The sequence below is a fragment of the Heteronotia binoei genome, chromosome 2 (genome assembly GCF_032191835.1).
Source record: "Heteronotia binoei isolate CCM8104 ecotype False Entrance Well chromosome 2, APGP_CSIRO_Hbin_v1, whole genome shotgun sequence".
NCBI lineage: Eukaryota > Metazoa > Chordata > Lepidosauria > Squamata > Gekkonidae > Heteronotia > Heteronotia binoei.
Genome location: NC_083224.1, coordinates 33,943,667 through 33,963,052, shown reverse-complemented (window position 1 = coordinate 33,963,052; position 19,386 = coordinate 33,943,667). Strand labels below are relative to the sequence as shown.

Genomic DNA, 19,386 nt, shown 5'->3' with positions numbered 1-19,386 from the left:
GCCAGGCTGAACCTAGTGCATTCTGCACCTGCACAGAGGCACTTTCCTCCTGTTTCATTGATCACAAGGGTCGATCTTAGAACCGACAAGGTTGGGGGAGGGGGATGATCCAGGTGACTCCTGATCTCAATTAGCCTCCCCTCTCCCGGGCTTTCTTTTATCCCACCCAATAAAAGGATCCCCGCTTTTGCGGTTGCGGTTCATGGTCTTTCAAAGGCAGGAGGGAGGGAGGGGAAAAGAGGTGGGCGGCGTTCAGCAGGTCGATTCCAGTTCTGCTAAGGAGCAGCCAGCCAAGGCGGAACTCATCGCCCACAAGAAAAGGGGGGGGGAAGGGGCGGTGGAAGAGCTGGGCCGATTCTCTGATCTCATTCCCCAAGCCAGTCAGCTGCAAGCTGCCGTCTTCCCCGTCAGCTGATCGGGGGGGGGGGGGAGGAGGGGGAGAGTCTCCAGTCTCATTCACTCTTTCTCACTTCCCAAGTGGATTAAAAACTCTTGCCGGCGACTTTCTGGGTCAGGAAGAGGTTTTATTTCCAAGGGCTGGCCGGTTGGAAGAAGTATTGATTTCCTTATATATATATATATACATATTAAAAGCTAGACACAACCCCACCGCTGCAAACTGGATCTCGCTGCAACTTCCCTACAACTCCTCGACTCGCCAGCGGAAGGATGGCCACCAATTTCAACGACATAGTGAAGCAAGGGTATGTGAAGATTAGGAGCAGACGCTTAGGGGTAAGTATTTGGGATTTCCCCGTTGGCTTTATTCCTTTCTTTTAAAAGGGCTGGGTGGGTCGGTCGGGCTCTGCCGGCGCTCGCAGGCAGGCTACTGCCACGTGGGGTGTGTGCGATCGCGGCGAAACGGAAGCCAGGTTAGTTTACATGGTCAAGAGCAGCTCCTTTCCAGATCCGAACTGGTATGTGCATTATAAATATAGCAACAGCCTGCCGCGGAGTGCCAAGCACATTTCGGGTGAAGGGATGCAAGGGGCGGGGGAAGCAGACCCGAGCCAGCGGGGCATCCAATCGGTGGTGTCAATAAAGTAGCCAGCTTTTGAGCGTCACAGGACGTTGTGCGGGCAGGAGCCTTGTGTGGACAGAAGCTCACTTGCAATCGAAACCAACCAACCATACTTGGTTTAGGAAAGAAACGGTTTTGGAGATCAGAACTATCTGAAGGCTCTCCAAAGCACTTGGGTGGCACTGTCTTAAGAGGACACCTGTCCGGCTCTAGCAGAGTATGGTGGTCTTCGTGTCAGGGTAATGGCTTTGGGGCAAGAGGACTTGCCTAGTAGATTGTGCCCCCAAATGTTTGTGGTGCCTTCAAGATATCTTGCCTGATGTATATACTTACCTGGAAGTTAAGTCTCATTGTGTTCAGGGACATCTCACCTGACCCAGAATTCTGGAGAACTTCAAAGCTTGTGCGCTTCTTTGGGTTGGTCTTAAGAAAAGTCACTTGCCTGGCCTTTTGATTTTACTGTCTGCCTGCAAGCTCTGTGCATTCCTATCTTAGTGTGTAGGATTGCAGGCTAACAGAGGATGCTTACTTCTGAGTCAAGGTCCATAAGGATCAACCTGTCTGGATTGCTTTAGCATGTGAGGCCATTTTATGGGATGCAAATCATGCTGCAATTACAAAGCCTAATTTAGCAATTGTGTACATTGTCTTTCTCTTCCATAGTGTAATCCTCGCTAACATAAATGTAACCATTCTGGAGCATTATGAAACTAACATCCTAAACGGAGTTACTCCTTGGGGATTACAGCCTTAAATTGTCAAGGAGTTTAGAAAATTGTAACTCTGTTTAGGATTGCGCTGTAGCCATGCCACCCCTTGGAGATTTACTTGGGTCTTTCTTCATCAGCCCCAATGGTTTTACACAAGAATAACTCTATGTAAGCTAAATTGTAACTCTTTTAGGAAGATAATGCACATGCCTATTGACTCTAGTGGCCATTTCTTCAGTGCGTGGTTGCTCACTGTAGGTTCAGATGCATGTATATATGAAGGGATCGTTGCCTGTATCCAACATGGGGATACCATTTTAATAGTATAGGGGCAGTTTTCTTGTCATCCAAAATGAATCTTTTGCTCATGCAACTGTTTACATGACAGCACATGGAAGAAAGAGCATGGTCTTGATGTGCTAAGTGAGGGTGGAAACCTGCCCTTCATACAGGAGCTGAAACAGATTGCAGCAATCTGGGTGGGACTGACGCTGTATGTGAGTGGGCTGTGTGTGTTCACAAAGTTTGTGTAGTATAGAAAGAGGTCTGTGCAGAAAGAATGCCTTGGGTGAACGTATGGGCATTTAGTGTATCTCTTTTATATCTTACTGAATGCAACAGATATCTGTATAAACAAACCAACTGCATTTGTATACCTTCCTCGGCTTTGCAATTTAGCATTTATTTCATTGTGACTCCCTTTTAAATTCTATGTTCATGATAGTTTATGTAGGAGCATGCAATGTTTAATATATGTTTGAACTATTGGGGTTACTGAATAGCGTACTAGTCTTGGGCGTCAAGTTACACTTCTTTCTCAGTTATGAACTCTTTGATAAGGTGATGAGCTACTGAGTTGCCTCATTCTTCGACCTGTAAAATGGGATCACCGTTCTCTCCCATGTTGGAGACAGCCCCTTAAGTATAAGTGACCCCCGATTCCTGGAACACATCTGCTGATAACGCATGAAGCTGAAGTTGTAGGTATGGTCTCTATGATATCTTATGGAGCTCTTGGATTTTGCACAAAGTGAGAGCTGCACAAGGCCATTTCAAACAACCGAAGTGTTGTGAGCCAGTGGGGTTTAGTGGCTAAGAGTATTGGACTAGTATCTGGGAGACTCAAGTTCGAATCCCTATTCTACTGTTGTGCCAGTTACGCACACTCAGTCTAACCTACCTCATAGGGGTGTGGTAAGAATAAAATAGAGGAGAGGATAATGATGTAAACCCACCTGAGGAGAAAGGCAGGGTATAAATGAAGAAAGTAAAGCAGGGGAAGGTGCTTCAAGACGATAAGAAGTGCTATGAGATGCCCATTAGCAATCTTCCGAACATGATAAATGATGGTTGCTATACCCTTGTATTCAATTGAACCCAAATAAAAATTCATATAAAACTGTCTCCTCCAGAAATATGGATCTCCTTCATCTTTCTCCCCTGGTGCTGTTATCTTTTCCAGCTGTTAACATCATTTGGGTTAGAGGTCACATCTGAACTATCAAAAACTCTAAACACAAATGATGCTTAAGGAGCTATACGTTGAATGCTCCTGCAATCACAACAACTTAGGCAACTTGGGCATTACATAAGTTTGCTACTTAGGATGTTTCACATAGATCTAAGAAAGATCGAGATTGCTTATCAAGAGGAAGACTTTCAGGTTATATAGGAGGAAAGACCTCTGCTTTCTTCACAGTACTTGCTCACTAATGGTGCCAGTTTCTATGAGCTTAGTGGGGTGTAGCTCTGTTTAGGATTACACTGTGGACCACTCTAGCTATTCTGTGTTGCTCACTCTGTGAGAGTTTCTGTCGGTGCTACAATAAGAAAATCATTCTGTAGAAACGTCTATCTTTCCTTTATTTTAATTGCATAGGGGTTTTTAAAAAATGTTCATTGGATGATGAGCCTTTCCAAAGAGGAAAAAAAAAAAAACCACTGGTACAATTTGCATTTCTGCTTAATGGAATTCATTCTACAGGCTCAGACTCATTTTACTAGAATACATGAAGGCTGGTTGTCATTACTTTAGGAAAAGAGGTTGGTGTTGAGGCTTTTAACCATGCTTCAGTTAATCCAGCATAGATTCCCTCCGCCCCACCACCCCTCTCTTTAAATCAATACTAAAATGAAGATAAACTCTGTGCTTAAAAAATAACCATAAAGGAGGAGTCGGCATGTAGATTGTGCTATTTGAAATACCACCATTCCAATAACTCTACACAGATGACCGGCAGTTTATAGACAAAATATAAGTGATATACGTGGTATGTTAATAAACTGGGAAAGGCTCATATGGGAAGATCAGACTAAATGGCAGAAATAATGGCAGAAATATTCTCGGTATTGACGCCATGCGCCAAATGCTCATAACCTTTGGAGAGCCTCGAACATCTCTTTGGAGGGAGCGCAAATGACGTTCTTCGTTAGCAAGTGAAGTGATTAGTTATGAACTAATAAAAGATATTGGTCAGGCTCCATAAAGAAGGAATACAGTATGTGAAAAGGAAATGCATGCTTTATGGCTGCATTCCCCTGGTTGGTCGTAAATGGTGTTGGCTAATGTAATTGGAGTAGAGAATTTATACAACTAGGAGAGTCTGGGTGATGTAAAATTGGCATAGGAAGTTTGTGTGTGCATAGCTTGGCAGGGATACAGAGTTCAGCAAGAGTGAAGGAGCAAGCCGCCTCACACTTACCTGGGTGTTAACCCCCCTGAATAAAGTGGGACTTATTTCTGAGTAAATACAAAGGATTGTGCTGTTAACAAAATCTGCAAATGTCAATTGTACTGTAAATGTCTTGCATTCCAAGTTTGTTTACTGAGAAGTAAAACCCAGATAATGAATTCCCACTGGTCTTCTTCCAAGTGAATATATTTAGGATGGTAGCTTCAGAATTAGATCTCCAATGGACAATTGGAAAGGGGAAAGTTCACACCTGAGCTGAAAGTTGCATTGTAGGCCGAAGGAAGTGGGTGAGCTTTTGAGCTCTCCAGAACTCTTCACCAGGCTGGATGTTTACCACAAAGTATGGGGAAGGGAAGAAAGTAAGATGTTGGTGGGAAAAGTGCACCCCCCCCCCCTGCTGGAACCTGGAAAGGGAATTCAGAATGTATATGGGAGGGGGGCTTAATTGGTTTAGATAATAGTGGGTGGAAAAGTGGGTTGTCAAGTGGCTTCAGTGAAGGTTGGGTTAGAGGAGAGAAAAAGAGAATTTTCCCTTGGCGAATATGAAAGGCAGCTGTTCAAGCCTCTTTCCAGCACTAAATGAAACACTCCATTCCATTATGAGACAGAGCAAAACATGACAGTCCTAAGGAAGCTGGAGATCAGGGCATGATTTGAGCATGGTGTTGACAAAGCCATAGCTTGTACCCCAGGGGACTTTGCGCTCATATAGCGTCTCATTTAAACCGAGCAGCAACTCTGCTAGTTTGCTCTGCTAGTGTTGCACAGGTGTGCTGATTAAACACCTGTAGGTACTTTGCACAGGCATCAGTCCAGCTTAAACATGATGCTGTGCAGTCAGGGTTGCCAACTCTGGAGATTTTGGGGGGTGGAGAATGGGGTTTGAGAAGGTGAGGGACTTCAGCAGAGTATAATACCGCAGATTCCACCCTCCCAAGCAGCCATTTTCTCCAGGGGAACTGATTGCTGTCTCATGGAGATCAGTTGTACTTCGGGGAACTCTCCAGGTCCGATGGGAAGGTTGGCAACCCTATGTGGAGTACAAAATACTTAGAATGATCCAGTGAGTGTCAACCTCCGTGAGAACCTAATTGTGAGACATGGTGGCAAGTTGCTTTTGTGCATATATTGTATGAGCAGTGGTTCTGGTTTAGAAGAAGGTGACCTAGATGGAGATCATATTGAAACATGCAAGTTGAGGAAAACCCGGGGTGCATGTCATCATCAAGCCTCAAATAAGAAGAAGGCTCCAATCCCATTACTATTCATACTTATGGACTATTAGATTGACTTTGTAATGGTTACAAGCAAGCATGTTGAGAGTGGTTGCTTGCTTTGCAAATTGTATTTCTGGTGGCAATTGTATACTAGTAAAATCTATAAATGGTATTGTGAAGTAAGTTGCATTGATTGCAGTTTTGATTTCATACATGGCAAATATTGTGGTTTGCCAAACCTCCCGGTGTAGGGTTGCCAATTCCCAGGTGGGGGGCAGGGGATCCTCCAGTTTGGAGGCTCTCCTTCCACTTCAGGGTCATCAGAAAGTGTGTGTGGGGGGGGATGAATGCTAGGCATTCCATTATTCCTTATGAAGATCGATTCCCAAAGGATATAATGGAAAATTGATCTGTGGGTATCTGGGGCTTGGTGGGGGGCTGTTTTTTGAGGTAGAGGCACCAAGTTTGCAGCATAGCATTTGGCACCTCTCCTCAAAAAATCCCCCAAGTTTCAAAAGGATTGGATCAGAGGGTCTAATCTTATGAGCCTCACAAGAAGGTGCCCCTATCCATTTTGTGGTCCCTTTAAATGTGATGCCCAGAACTCTATTTGGAGTTCAGTTGTGCTTGTCACACCCTTGCTGCTGGCTCCACCCCCAAAGTCTCCTGGCTCCACCCCCAAAGTTCCCAGATATTTCTTGAGCTGGACTTGGTAATCTTATCCAAGTGGCACCCGGAGATTGCCCACTGATCCCCATTGATCTCCAGACGATGAAGATGAATTCCCTTGGATAAAATGGCTACTTTGGAAAGTAGACTCAATGGCATTATACCCCTCTGAGGCACTCCCTTCTCCAGCCCCCAAATCACCAGGAATTTCCCAAACTTTGGTTGGCACCTCTAGTTGCATTGTAAATAGCCAGTGGGAGTTAAGGAAGTTTAGGAAGGTTTGAGTTGAAAGGAGCACTGAAGAAGAAGGCCACGGAGAAGTGTTCTAGGGCAGCAGCTAAATGTTTCGAGCTAGAAATGACTCTAGAGAATGATCATGCAATCCACTGAACAGGCTGTGGCCTTCCCGTTATGTAGGGTGACCTTTCAGTGGCTATTGTTCTCTCTGAACAATTCTGTTAAGAGTCATTTTGTCTTGATCAAGAATGCTCAAGGCATCATGCAGAGAAAGACAGAACAACATGCTTATACACAAAGACACCATGGCATTGAAACATTTAACATAAAACAGTCGCGTAGGATGACTGCTGAAGTCAACATAAAGCTTTCTGTTGCATTGCAGTGAGTCAAAACAAAACTCCGCATGGGACATGTCTCATGCCTATTACCAGTGATGCTCTAGCATTTTTTAAAACTCTGCAATTTAGACTAAATGCTATAGCATTGTCAGCGATATCATTGTTATTACTTCTGTTCCCATCGGGGGTGACATCAGTACATTGCCAGTGATGTCATTATGTCACTGTAAAGGCCCCCCTCCAATAGTGAGTCTTCCACCTGTTGCCAGCCTCATGCTTAGAGTTTCCATCCTTCAGGTGAGGCCTGGAGATCTCCTCCTTTTATAACTGGCAGAGATCAGTTCCCCTGGAGAAAATGGCTGTATTGAATGGTGGACCGTATGGCATTGTACCATGCTTAGGCCTCTCTCATCCCCCAGACCCCACCATCTCCTGGATCCACCCCCAAAGTCTCCAGACCTAGTAACCCTACTCATGCTGGCAACCGTAATGGGACCTGGGGCACTAGAGCTGCCAACTTCACCTTGGGATGTGACAACATACAGACTTTCCAAATTGCTGTTCCTTCCAGTGGGGCTAATTTTTGTAGTCTGAAGATCAGTTTAATTCTGGGAGAACTCTATTCCCCCCCCCCCCCTCGAGGATGGCAATACTTGACTAGCCATGAGTGACAGTGCATTTTGTAAAATTGGCAGTGTAAGGGGGCTGTTGGGCACTAAAGACACTATGCTTATGTTAATGGAGCTAAGATTACCAACTTCGAGGCAGGGCCTGGAGTTGTCCCAGAATTACAGCTGATTAGACTTTCAAGATCAGTTCTCCCACAGAAAATGGCAGCTTTGGAGGCAGGATCTGTGGTATATCATGGACTCTATGATAAATGTAAGTTCTCGAGAGACATAATATCTCTGTTGAGCTCTCTTCTTGGGCACTGCTCCTAAATCGCCAAGGATATCCCATGCCAGTGTGGCAACCCCAAATTGGACCAATCGCAAAAGTCTGCAAACTTCTGCCATGGAGACAGGTCCAAGAAAATCTATCAATCAGTAATGAAAATTGTATCCATTTATTCCCTCACAAGGGAGTTAAGCAACTTCAGTGGGTTTTTTTAAAGCAAATTGTTAGACTGTCAAGGATAACCTAAGCATTCCTAGCAAATAATTTAAACACAGTCAACTATGTTTGTTGTACAATTCCAGAAACATTGTTGTCCCATGGCAATCCTATGACAAGTGACTGAGGTATAAATCAATTGACCTCAGTGACTTTAGATGAGTTACTCAGCATAGGATTGCATTGGCAGTCCTGGGCAATTTTAAATAATCCTTTGCTTCTTTTAGAAGCAGATTCCATTGCTAATTAACTCAACACATGGGCTGTCTTATCTAGCACTGTCCAGTATTTCCCATGATGATACTCTGAAGATGAACAATTCATAATATTCTTTTGAAACTCTTCAACAAGTAGCCGGTTGGCAACATTTAAAGCAAATTTCCTTTTGGACGAGGCACCAAGAGGCTGAGAAATTGGATGATGACCAAGAGTCAGTGATAAATCCATTGAATCTGGGTGAAATAGGGCCTGGGATGACAAACTGCCCATCTATCTAAGAGTTCGCCTGAGCAAGTCATGTAAGGAAAGCATCTGATGGAAACAGAATGAATGCCACAGCTATTTCTATCTTGAGTCTCTCCTTCCTTTTTACAATAATTGAAAAAATAGGAAAATCAACAAGTGATCTGTCTAGAAGAATGGTGCAGAAGGAAATCCTGTTTTACATTCTAAAGAGAGTATATGTTGAAATACCAAAAGATAAGTACAAACCTTTATGTTTAAGCAGTGCAGGTCATAAGAACATAAGAGAAGCCATGTTGGATCAGGCCAATGGCCCATTCAGTCCAACACTGTGTCACACAGTGGCCAAAACCCAGGTGCCATCAGGAGGTCCACCAGTGGGGCCAGAGCTCCAGAAGCCCACCCACTGTGCCCTCCCCCAAGCAACATGAATACAGAACATCACTGCCCCAGACATAATGTTCCATCTGTAAAAAAGGTAAAGGTAGTCCCCTGTGCAAGCACCAGTCGTTTCGACTTTGAAGTGACACTGCTTTCATAACGTTTTCACTTTTTACGGGGTGGTTTGCCATTGCCTTCCCCAGTCATGTACACTTTCCCCCAGCATGCTGGGTACTCATTTTACCGACCTCGGAAGGATGGAAGGCTGAGTCAACCTCGAGCCGGCTACCTGAACCAGCTTTCGCTGGGATTGAACTCAGGTTGTGAGTAGAGGGCTTCAACTGCAGTACTGCTGCTTTACCACTCTGCGTCATGGGGCTCTCCATCTGTACCTTGTGGCTAATAGCCACTGATGGCCCAGTTTTGCACCATATGTTTATCCAATACCCTCTTGAAGCTGTCCATGCTTGTAGCCATGGCCACTTCCTGTGGCAGTGAATTCCATGTGTTAATTATTCTTTAGGTTAACAAGTACTTCATTTTATCCGTTCTAAACCCACTGTTCATTAATTTAATTGAGTGCCCACAAGTTCTTGTATTGTGAGAAAGGGAGAAAAGTACTTCTTTCTCTACCTACTCTGTCTTACACATAATTTGGTAAACCTCTACCATGTGAGCCCTCAGTTATTGTTTCTCCAAGCTAAAGAGCCCTGACTTCTTTATGTTAAAACAATTTTATTGGTAACATATGGCAGTTATATCTAATACTAATAAAATATTAATAATCACTTAATGCCTTCCCCATACATTACCCTTTTCCCTCCCCCCCAGTCTTTATAAACATTAGTAACATAAGGTAACAGTTTCTATTTTTGCATCCTTAATCATTTTCACCACCATCCCCTATATTACTTTCTAATTACCCTCCCCCCGTTACTTGGCTCCCGCTGATGATAATAATTCAAAATAATAATATTTAAAGGTACTCTATTCTAATCAAGAACCAATATTTATACTCTATCTTCTTCTAAAACTTAATCTTAATCATTATCAAAAACTACTAACAATTAAAGATATGCTTAACTACTAAAACCAAAAATTAATATTCTTCTTTCTTCTAAGACTTAATCATTATCAAAAATTGTCCTTTTACTTTCCACTCTTTTTCGGCAGATCTTCTAAATTTTTTCCACTCCATCGTAAAAACCTCCAAATCATAGTCTCTTAAAGTTCTTGTTAATTTGTCCATTTCACTCCATGTCATAACTTTAACTATCCAGTCCCATTTTTCTGGTATTTTTTCTTGCTTCCACAACTGCGCATACAATGTTCTAGCAGCTGAGAGCATATAACATATTATAGTTCTATCTTCTTTTGGAAACTTTTCCATTTGTAATCCCAAGAGAAAAATCTCTGGCACTTTCTTGAATTTGTACCCCCAAATCCTAGAAATTTCTTGTTGAATTGTCTGCCAATACTGTTTTGCTCTTTCACAAGTCCACCACATATGGTAAAAAGAACCTTCATGTTTTTTACATTTCCAACATCTATCTGACATCTTATTGTTCATCTTTGCCAATTTTTTAGGAGTCATATACCACCTGTACATCATCTTGTAACAATTTTCTTTTATACTCTGACATGTTGAAATTTTCATAGAGTTTTTCCATAAATACTCCCAAGTATCCATCTGTATTTCTCTATTTACATTAACTGCCCATTTAATCATTTGAGACTTCACTACTTCATCTTTATACCATTTTAACAATAATTTATATACTTTTGAGTTTAATTTTTCATTATCTCCAAGCAAGACATTCTCCATTTCAGTTTGTTCTCGTCTAATTCCTACAGTTTTAATATCATTTTCCACCAAACTTTTTATTTGCTGCATCTGGAACCAATCGTATTTATTATTCAGCTCTTCAGCAGTTTTTAATTCTATTTTGCCACTTTGTATTTTCAATAGTTATTGTACAACAGCCGCTTTCCTTCATCCTCCTCAACTGTTATTTTTATCACTTCTGCTGGTACTATCCATAATGGCTTTCTTTCATCACCATATCTCTTATATTTCACCCAAGTATTTAACAAATTGTTCCTTATGTAATGGTAAGAAAAAAGACCATCCAACTCTTTCTTCTCATAATACATATACGCATGCCAGCCAAATTTATTTCCATAACTTTCTAATGTTATAAGTTTTTTATTCAACAGCGTCATCCAATCTTTTATCCACACTAAGAAAACTGCATCATGATACAGTCTTAAGTCTGGTAGTTGAAAACCACCTCTTTCTTTAGCATCCGTTAATACTTTCATTTTGATCCTTGGTTTCTTCCATACAAATTCAGAAATCTTCCTTTGCCATTTACTAAATTGTTTACTATCCTTCACAATCGGAATAGTTTGAAACAAGTACATTATTCTTGGCAAAATATTCATCTTAATTGCAGCTGTTCTTCCAAGCAATGACAAATTAAGTTTATTCCATTTTATCATGTCCTCATCCATTTTACGCCACAGCTTCTCATAATTATTTTTGAACAGATCAATATTTTTCATTGTAATTTCCACCCCCAAATATTTTACTTTAGGGGTTACTTCACATCCAGTTAATTGCTCCTTTTGTTTATTCACTGGCATATTTTTACATAAAAGCTTTGATTTCTCTTTATTAATATAAAGTCCCGCCAGTTCTCCATATTCTTGTATTTTATCTAGCAACAAAGGTGTTACTTGCAAAGGATTTTCATTTATAAACATAATATCATCTGCAAATGCTCTGTATTTATAAGAAAGTCCTTTAACTCTCAGTCCTTCTATCTTTTTATCATCTTGTATTTGCATCAAAAGAATTTCAGGAGTCATTATAAACAGCAATGGCGACAACGGACATCTTTGTCTTGTACCTTTGCTAATTGTCATTTCATCTGTAAGATCTGCATTTACACATAATCTCGCACGTTGCTCAGTATATATTGCTTTTATCATTCTTATGAAGTCTTCCCCTAAATTTATTTTCTCCATTACTGCAAACATAAAGTCCCAGTTCAAATTATCAAAGGCTTTCTCTGCATCCACAAAGAATAATGCAACTTCTTTCTCTGGACACCTCTCATAATATTCTACAACATTTACAACAATTCTAATATTGTCTCTAATTTGCCTTTTAGGGAGAAATCCTGTTTGGTCTTCTTTTATAAAGTTGATCAAATATTGTTTAAGTCTTTCTGCTAAAATTCTTGTATATATCTTATAATCATTATTTAGTAATGAAATTGGTCTACAATTCTTTACATTCATGACATCTCTGTCTTCTTTAGGAATCAATGAAATCACAGCTTCCTTCCATGTATTTGGTATTTCCCCTTCCGTTCTTATCATATTCATCAATTTTTAAAGTCTCGGTACTAATTCTGTTTTAAAGGTTTTAAAATTTTTTGGTGTATATCCATCTGGCCCCGGTGCTTTTCCAATTTTTATTGCATTAATCGCTGCCTCTATTTCTATCTGTTCAATTGGATCATTCACAATTTTCTTCATATATTCTGTTAAGGGTGCTATTTTGATCTTTTGCAAATATGCTTCCATCTTTCCTTTATCTACTTTCACACCCTTAAATAGTTCGGCATAATATTTGAAAAATTCTCTCTTTATTCCTTCTTGATCTACTTTCTCTCCTCTTTCCGCTACAATTTTATTAATTATTTTACTTTCTCTCTTTTTCTTCAGTTGCCAAGCTAAAAATTTTCCAGGTTTAGTCGCACCTTCAAAGGATTTCTGTTGTAGTTTTTTCAAATTCCATTCCAACTCCTTGTTTAACAGATGTCTCATTTGTGCTTGTAATATTACAATCTCTTTTATAATTTTCTTTTTCCCTGGTCTTTTCCTCAGTTCCCCTTCTTTTTTCTTTATTTCATTTTGAATGTCCAACATCTGCTTTTCTTTTTGTTTTTTATCCTTATTTAGTATAATCAGTATCCCTCTCATTACAGCTTTGTACGTATCCCACACCGTCTGGCAAGCTATATCACCCTTATCATTTATTTGAAAGAAAGCTTTAGTTTCATTTTCCAGAGATGTCACTATCTCTTTATTTTGTAATAAGTCTTCATTTAATCTCCATCTTTTTAGTTTTCTAGACAGTTTTGTAATCCACAATATTGGGTTGTGATCTGCACCTACCTTCGGCAAGATCTCTATTTTCTTTGTTATAAGGCTTAAGTCTTTAGTGCCCCATATAAAGTGCCCTAACTTCTTTAATTTTTTTTCATAGGGAAGGTGTTCTGTCCCTTAATCATTTTAGTTGCCCTTTTTTTGCACTTTTCTCAATGCTATAATATCTTTTTTGAGGTGTGCTGAACAAAGCTATGCAGTATTCTAAATGAGGCCACACTATTGATTTATACAGGGGAATTAAGTTACTGGCTGATTTGTTTTCAGTTCCCTTCCTAGATAGCTCTACTCAACTTGTGACACCTCAAGTCAAACAGACCCCACTAGTCATGTATTGTGGCCAACCTCTTCCCCACCCCCCACCCCCAGTATATAGTAGGGGTTCCCAACAGGGTGCCCAACACCTTTCCTGGTGCCAGCCAAGTGTTTTTAGGTGGGCACATGATGCTGGGAAAGACAGAAGGCAAAAGAAGAAGGGGACAGCAAAAGATGAGATGGCTGGACAGCATTACTAACTAACTAACATGAATTTGAGCAGACTTTGAAGAACGGTAGAAGACAGGAGGGCCTGGTATCATTTGGTATGGGGTTGCAAAGAGTTGGACTCGACTGCGTGACTGAACAACAACAACTGTCTAGCAGGGTATCTCTTTGGCTGATTACTGGTTAAAAGTCATCCTGTTAAACAGAGCTTCTGCCTCAAACATCAGAGTTACTGTTACAGATACATATGAACAGAATTTGAGTCAGTGGCCTCCTTAAGACCAAGAAAGTTTTATACAAGTTATAAGCTTTCATGAACATACACACTTGAACATGCTCACAAAAGCTTATACCTTGAATAAAACTGTGTTGGGCTTAATGGTGCGACTGGACTTGAACTTTGGTCTGCTGCTTCGGACCAACATGGCTGCTCACCTGAATCTATTACAGTTATATTTAACTGTGTTCCCTGACATATTTGGTTGACTTCTCCAGGAAATATAGCATTGCTACAGAGGCAGGCAATAGCAAACTACTTCTGAAAACCTTATAGGGTTGCCAGAAGTCAACAACTGGATGGCACTTTCTACCACCATCACCAAACTGGTGTTGCCATTTGCCTACCCATGTTGTGCAAACCTCTGCATTCAACCCCCATCTCTCCCCCTCAAATAACTGAGGGGCAGGAGGATAAAATGGCCTCCACAGTGATGCTCTAGGAATTTCCCCATGTCTCTATCTTTACCAGAGAGATTGGGGACATACCTAGAGTGTCATTTGAAACTGACATCGCATCCTGCCACGGCCGGCTCTGCCACTAGGCAAACTAGGTGATTGCCTAGGATGTTGACCTTCTGGGGGTGCCAGACTGGGTGCCTCCCATGTGAAGTACTTCTTCACCTAAAGGGTGATTAACACATGGAATTCACTGCCACAAGAGGTGGTGATGGCTGCCAGCATAGGCAGCTTCAAGAGGGGACTGGATAAACATGGAGCAGAGATCCATCAGTGGCTATTAGCCACAGCATATTGATGGAACTCTCTTTCTGCTCTGTATTCTTAGTGCTTGTGGGGGCAACAGTGGAAGAGCTTCTAGTGTCCTGGCCTCACTGGTGGAGCTCCTGATGGCACCTGGTTTCTTTTGGACATTGCGTGACATAGAGTGTTGCACTGGATGGGCCATTGGCCTGATCCAACATGGCTTCTCTTATGTTCTTATGACTCGGTGGCATTATCAGTTCCTAGGGTGTCAGAGAGTCTAGGGCTAACCCTGTATCTTGCCCAAACTCCACCCTCTCCAGGCACTGCCCTTGAAGTCTCCTGGCATTTGTCAAGACATGCTGGCCAATTCTAAGGCTGTGGCAGTTAAATGAACATAAAAAGATACAATTCTGTTTAGGGTTGCATTGTGACCCTGCTATCCCTGCAAAAGCAGCAGCATGAGGCAGTGGAATAAAGTAGATGTAGGGACGTAACATTAGCGTGAGAGATAGTAGCTCAACACAGTAGGCATGGCTCGCACCACTTTGGAAATATATTTGCGGTGCATATCCAAGATCTGTTATGGCCAGTTCTAGGTCCTGACCCCAGATGGCCTCCTTAAATAGGATATTAAAGATACAGGAAGGAAGTCAGTGTGGAATGTTGAGGTCTTAGCAGCTCCTGTTCTATATATAACAGATGTTTTCTCAGCTAGCTGGAGCCTCACTTCATGATAGTATCAGTGACAAAACATGATAGTATTTCTGAATGCTAGAACACCTGGAGTGTGTGAAAGTGGCTTTTTGACAAGCTATACCGAGTTCTCAGATCTATAAGGATGATAATGAAGCTAGAGAATACCATATGTAAGAAAACCAAAGGAATTACCTGTGCTTACACTGAGGAGGATAGCTACTAGCTAGTATGTCAGAATGGAAATAAGTACCACATGTTCCCCTTTTTCATCAAGGGTAGGTCAGGAAGCGATGAGGATAACCTATAGGAAATCAGATCTCAGCAGTCAACAGGATCATATTCATCCAGTCTTTTCAGTATGCTAAGTGATAATCCAACCAGAATTTTACATCCAGCCAGCATGTTCTCTCTCCCACACATACACACCCCTCTCAGATAACTACAAGAACCAGAGAATGCAAAGCCACCCCAAGGCACACCAGTCTCCAGCCATAGGAAGAAGCAAGGCTTTTTTTGTAGAAAAAGCCCAGCCAGGAACTCACTTGCATATTGGACCACACCCCCTGATGTCACCATTATTTCACACAGGGCTTTTTGTAGAAAAAGCCCAGTGGGAACTCATTTGCATATTAGACCACACCCCCTTACACCAAGCCAGCCAGAACTTTGTTCCTGTGCATTCTTGCTAAAAAAAAAAAGCCCTGGAGGAAGCCTTTCTTTTATGAGACAAAGGCACTCTGCACCTGCTCAGGTTTCATCCTCAAGTCTCTTTTTTGGAGGGAGAAAAAAAGAGCCCCTTATTTAGGTATTTATAATGCACTTTTTTCTCAATGGGAGCCCAAAGCAGCTTTCAGTATCATTCTCCCATCCTCTGTTTTCATCTTCACAACAATCACCCTGTGAGGTAGATTAGGCTGAGGGAGACTGACCGGTTCAAGGTCACCCTGTGAGCTTCCATATCAAAGTAAGGATTTGAACCTGGGTCTCCTAGATCCTAGTCTGGTGCTCTAACTCCTACCTGACACTGGGATGCCAGCCTCCAGGTGGGACCTGGAAATCTCTTGGAATTACAACTGATCTCCAGACTACAGAGATCAGTCTGGTGTAGTGGTTAAGTGCGCGGACTCTTATCTGGGAGAACCGGGTTTGATTCCCCACTTCTCCACTTGCAGCTGTGCTGGGATGGCCTTTGGTCAACCTAGGGTTGCCAAGTGCAATTCAAAAAATATCTGGGGACTTTGGGGGTGGAGCCAGGAGACTTTGGGGGTGGAGCCAAGATCAAGGCTGTGACAAGCATAATTGAACTCCAAAGGGAGTTCTGGCCATCACATTTAAAGGGACGGCACACCTTTTCAATGCCTTCCTTCCATAGGAAATAATGAAGGACAGGGGCACCTTCTTTTGGGGCTCATAGAATTAGATCCCCTGGTCCAATCTTTTTGACACTTAGGGGGTATTTTGGGGAGAGGCACTAGGTGCTATACTGAAAATTTGGTGCCTCTACCCCCCAAAACAGCCCCCACCAGAGCCCCAGATACCCGTGGAACAATTCTCCATGATTTTCTATGGGAATAAATCTCCATAGGGAATAACAGAATTCCCAGCAGACATTTCCCTCCCCTCCCTCCGCTTTCTGACGACCCTGAAGCGGGGGGAGGGTCTCCAAACTGGGGGATTCCCTGCCCCTACCTGGGGATTGGCAATCCTAGGTCAACCATACCTCTTGTCGGAGTTGTCCTTGAAAGGATAGCTGCTGTAAGAGCTCTCTCAGCCCCACCTACCTCACAGGGTGTCTGTTGTGTGTGTGTGTGTGAGGGGAAAGGTAAAGGAGATTGTGACCGCTCTGAAATTCAGAGTATAGGGTGGGATATAAATCCACCTTGTCATTCTCTGGAGAAAATGGGCTCTATGGCATTGTGCCCCACTGATGTCCCTGCCACCCTCAAATCTTCAGGAGTTTCCCAACCTGGATCTGGCAACCCTGCCCTCGCATCGCCCACTGGTGTCCAGGAAGGAAACTATACTGGTTTATAGAATAACTCCCCACTATAGGAAAATAATTCTGCATGTACTTAGAAACTCTTGGCTTAAGACTGGCAACTCTAAGCAGAGGGTACTCATAATGATATTTACTTGGAGAAAGAGGAGTAAATCTTCTACCAGTAGTAGTAGTAAATGTTTCTTGAGTGTGGCCAATAGCCATTATCTGACTGATCAAAATAAAGCATCAACAAAACATAGGAAGAATAAAAGCAACTATCAAGATAAAGTGCCACACAATTAAAACAGATTACAAAACTTCAGGTTTTACGCTTCAGACTTTACTTTTACACATATTTTCTTGGCAGCCAGAGCATATCGACTTGCCATGTATGCAAGACATGGGCCTATCAGAGTGCAATGATTTAAAGACTAATGTGTGCAGTTCTGGAGGCCTCACTTCAAAAAGGATGTGGACAGAATGGAGTGAGTGCAGAGGAGAGCAGCAAGGATCGTCAGGGGTCTGGAGACCAAGCCCTATGAGCAGAGCCGGATTAAACCCTGTGGAGACCCCTAGACAGTCGCAATCTCAGGGGCCCCCTTGCAAATTATCTCAGAGTTGGAGCGCCCACCCCGCCGCCTGTGGCCCCTGCTGCAGCCTGCAGGCACCTTTGTCAAAGCTGCAGGGGAGAGGCAGAGAGAGGCACCAGGCAAGTCGGGCAAAGAGCGGTTCAGTTGCTGGCTGCGCGTGCAGGCTGGGAGGGCTGCAAGCAGAGGAAAAACTGGGGCCCCGGGGCCCCTAAAGGCATGGGGGCTATAGGCCAGTGCCTACTTGTCCTAATTGTTAATCTGGCCCTGCCTATGAGGAAAAGCTGAGGGACTTGGGAATGTTCAGTCTGGAGAAGAGGAAGTTAAGGGGGGACATGATTGCTCTCTTTAAGTATCTGAAGGGCTGTCACTTAAGAGGAAGGCTGGGAGCTGTTCCTGTTGGCAGCAGGTAGGGTTGCCAATCCCCAGGTGAGGGCAGGGGATCCCCCGGTTTAGAGGCTGTCCCCTTGCTTCAGGGTCGTCAGAAAGCGGGGTGGGGGGAGGGAAATGTCTGCTGGGAACTCTATTATTCCCTATGGAGATTTATTCCCATAGAAAATCATGGAGAATTGATCTGCAGGTATCTGGGGCTCTGGGGGGGGGCTGTTGTTTGGGGTAGAGGCACCAAATTTTCAGTATAGCATCTAGTACCTCTCCCCGAAATACCCCCCAAGTTTCAAAAAGATCGGACCAGGGGGTCCAATTCTATGAGCCCCAAAAGAAGGTGCCCCTATGCTTCATTATTCCCTATGGAAGGAAGGAATTGAAAAGGTGTGCCGTCCCTTTAAATGTGATGGCCAGAACTCCCTTTGGAGTTCAATTACACTTGTCACAGCCTTGATCTTGGCTCCACCCCTAATGTCTCCTGGCTCCACCCCCAAAGTCCCCAGATATTTCTTGAATTGGACTTGGCAACCCTACAGCAGGACTTGCAATAAAGGGTTTAAATTAAGGGTGGGAAGGTATCCGCTGGATATTAGGAGAAACTTTTTTACCTTAAGAGTTGTTCAACAGTGGAATCAGCTAACGAGGGAGGTGGTGAGCTCCCCCTCACTGGCAGTCTTTAAGCGGCGGCTGGACAAACACTTGGCAGGGCTGCTCTAGGCTGACTAGGTGGTCTTTATTGCCCCTTCCAACTCTATGATTCCATAAAAGACATGATCGAGTGATTTTTTTCCAGAAATGTGGGAGGATGTGATGCCAGTGCTGCCATGGCAACTCTTCATTTCATTAAAATAAGTATGCCAGACATCAGTTTTTTACATGTGTGTGCAATTGCTGTTGTACAAACAGTAAAAAACATTAGGGTTTGTAAAAAACAAACAAACATATTTCTGAGTTAGCCATCAGTTGTCACTTTTACCTTGCAAGGAAGACCACCCTGATTGTAAGAGAGCTTGTACACACAATCATGTTATTGGACATAACTATAACTCATGTGCTAATATAAGATTACTTTGATAGCAAATTTGTGAAAAAACCTAGTCTTGCATTTGAGTAAATAATGTATCGGTTTTATCATTCCTTTTCCTGTTTATGTATCAGCAGTGTTTTATGTATATACAGTGATTTCCTGTTTTATGTACATTTTACAAATATGCACATGATCTCTGTATCTAGCTCTCTTCCCACGCA

General features: G+C 42.6%; 1 protein-coding gene across 2 annotated transcripts in view; it reads left to right on the top strand.

Moving 5' to 3' along the window:
* Positions 1-433: 433 nt before the first annotated feature.
* Positions 434-19,386, top strand: part of DOK5 (docking protein 5) — a 118,867-nt gene continuing 99,914 nt past the window's right edge. The window contains exon 1 of one of the 2 annotated variants that reach the window (XM_060230770.1): positions 434-735. In XM_060230770.1, coding sequence (XP_060086753.1) covers positions 670-735 — 66 coding nt within the window. In that variant the 5' untranslated portion in view covers positions 434-669. The remainder of the gene's footprint in view (positions 736-19,386) is intronic. The other variant, XM_060230771.1, reaches the window with a different exon arrangement.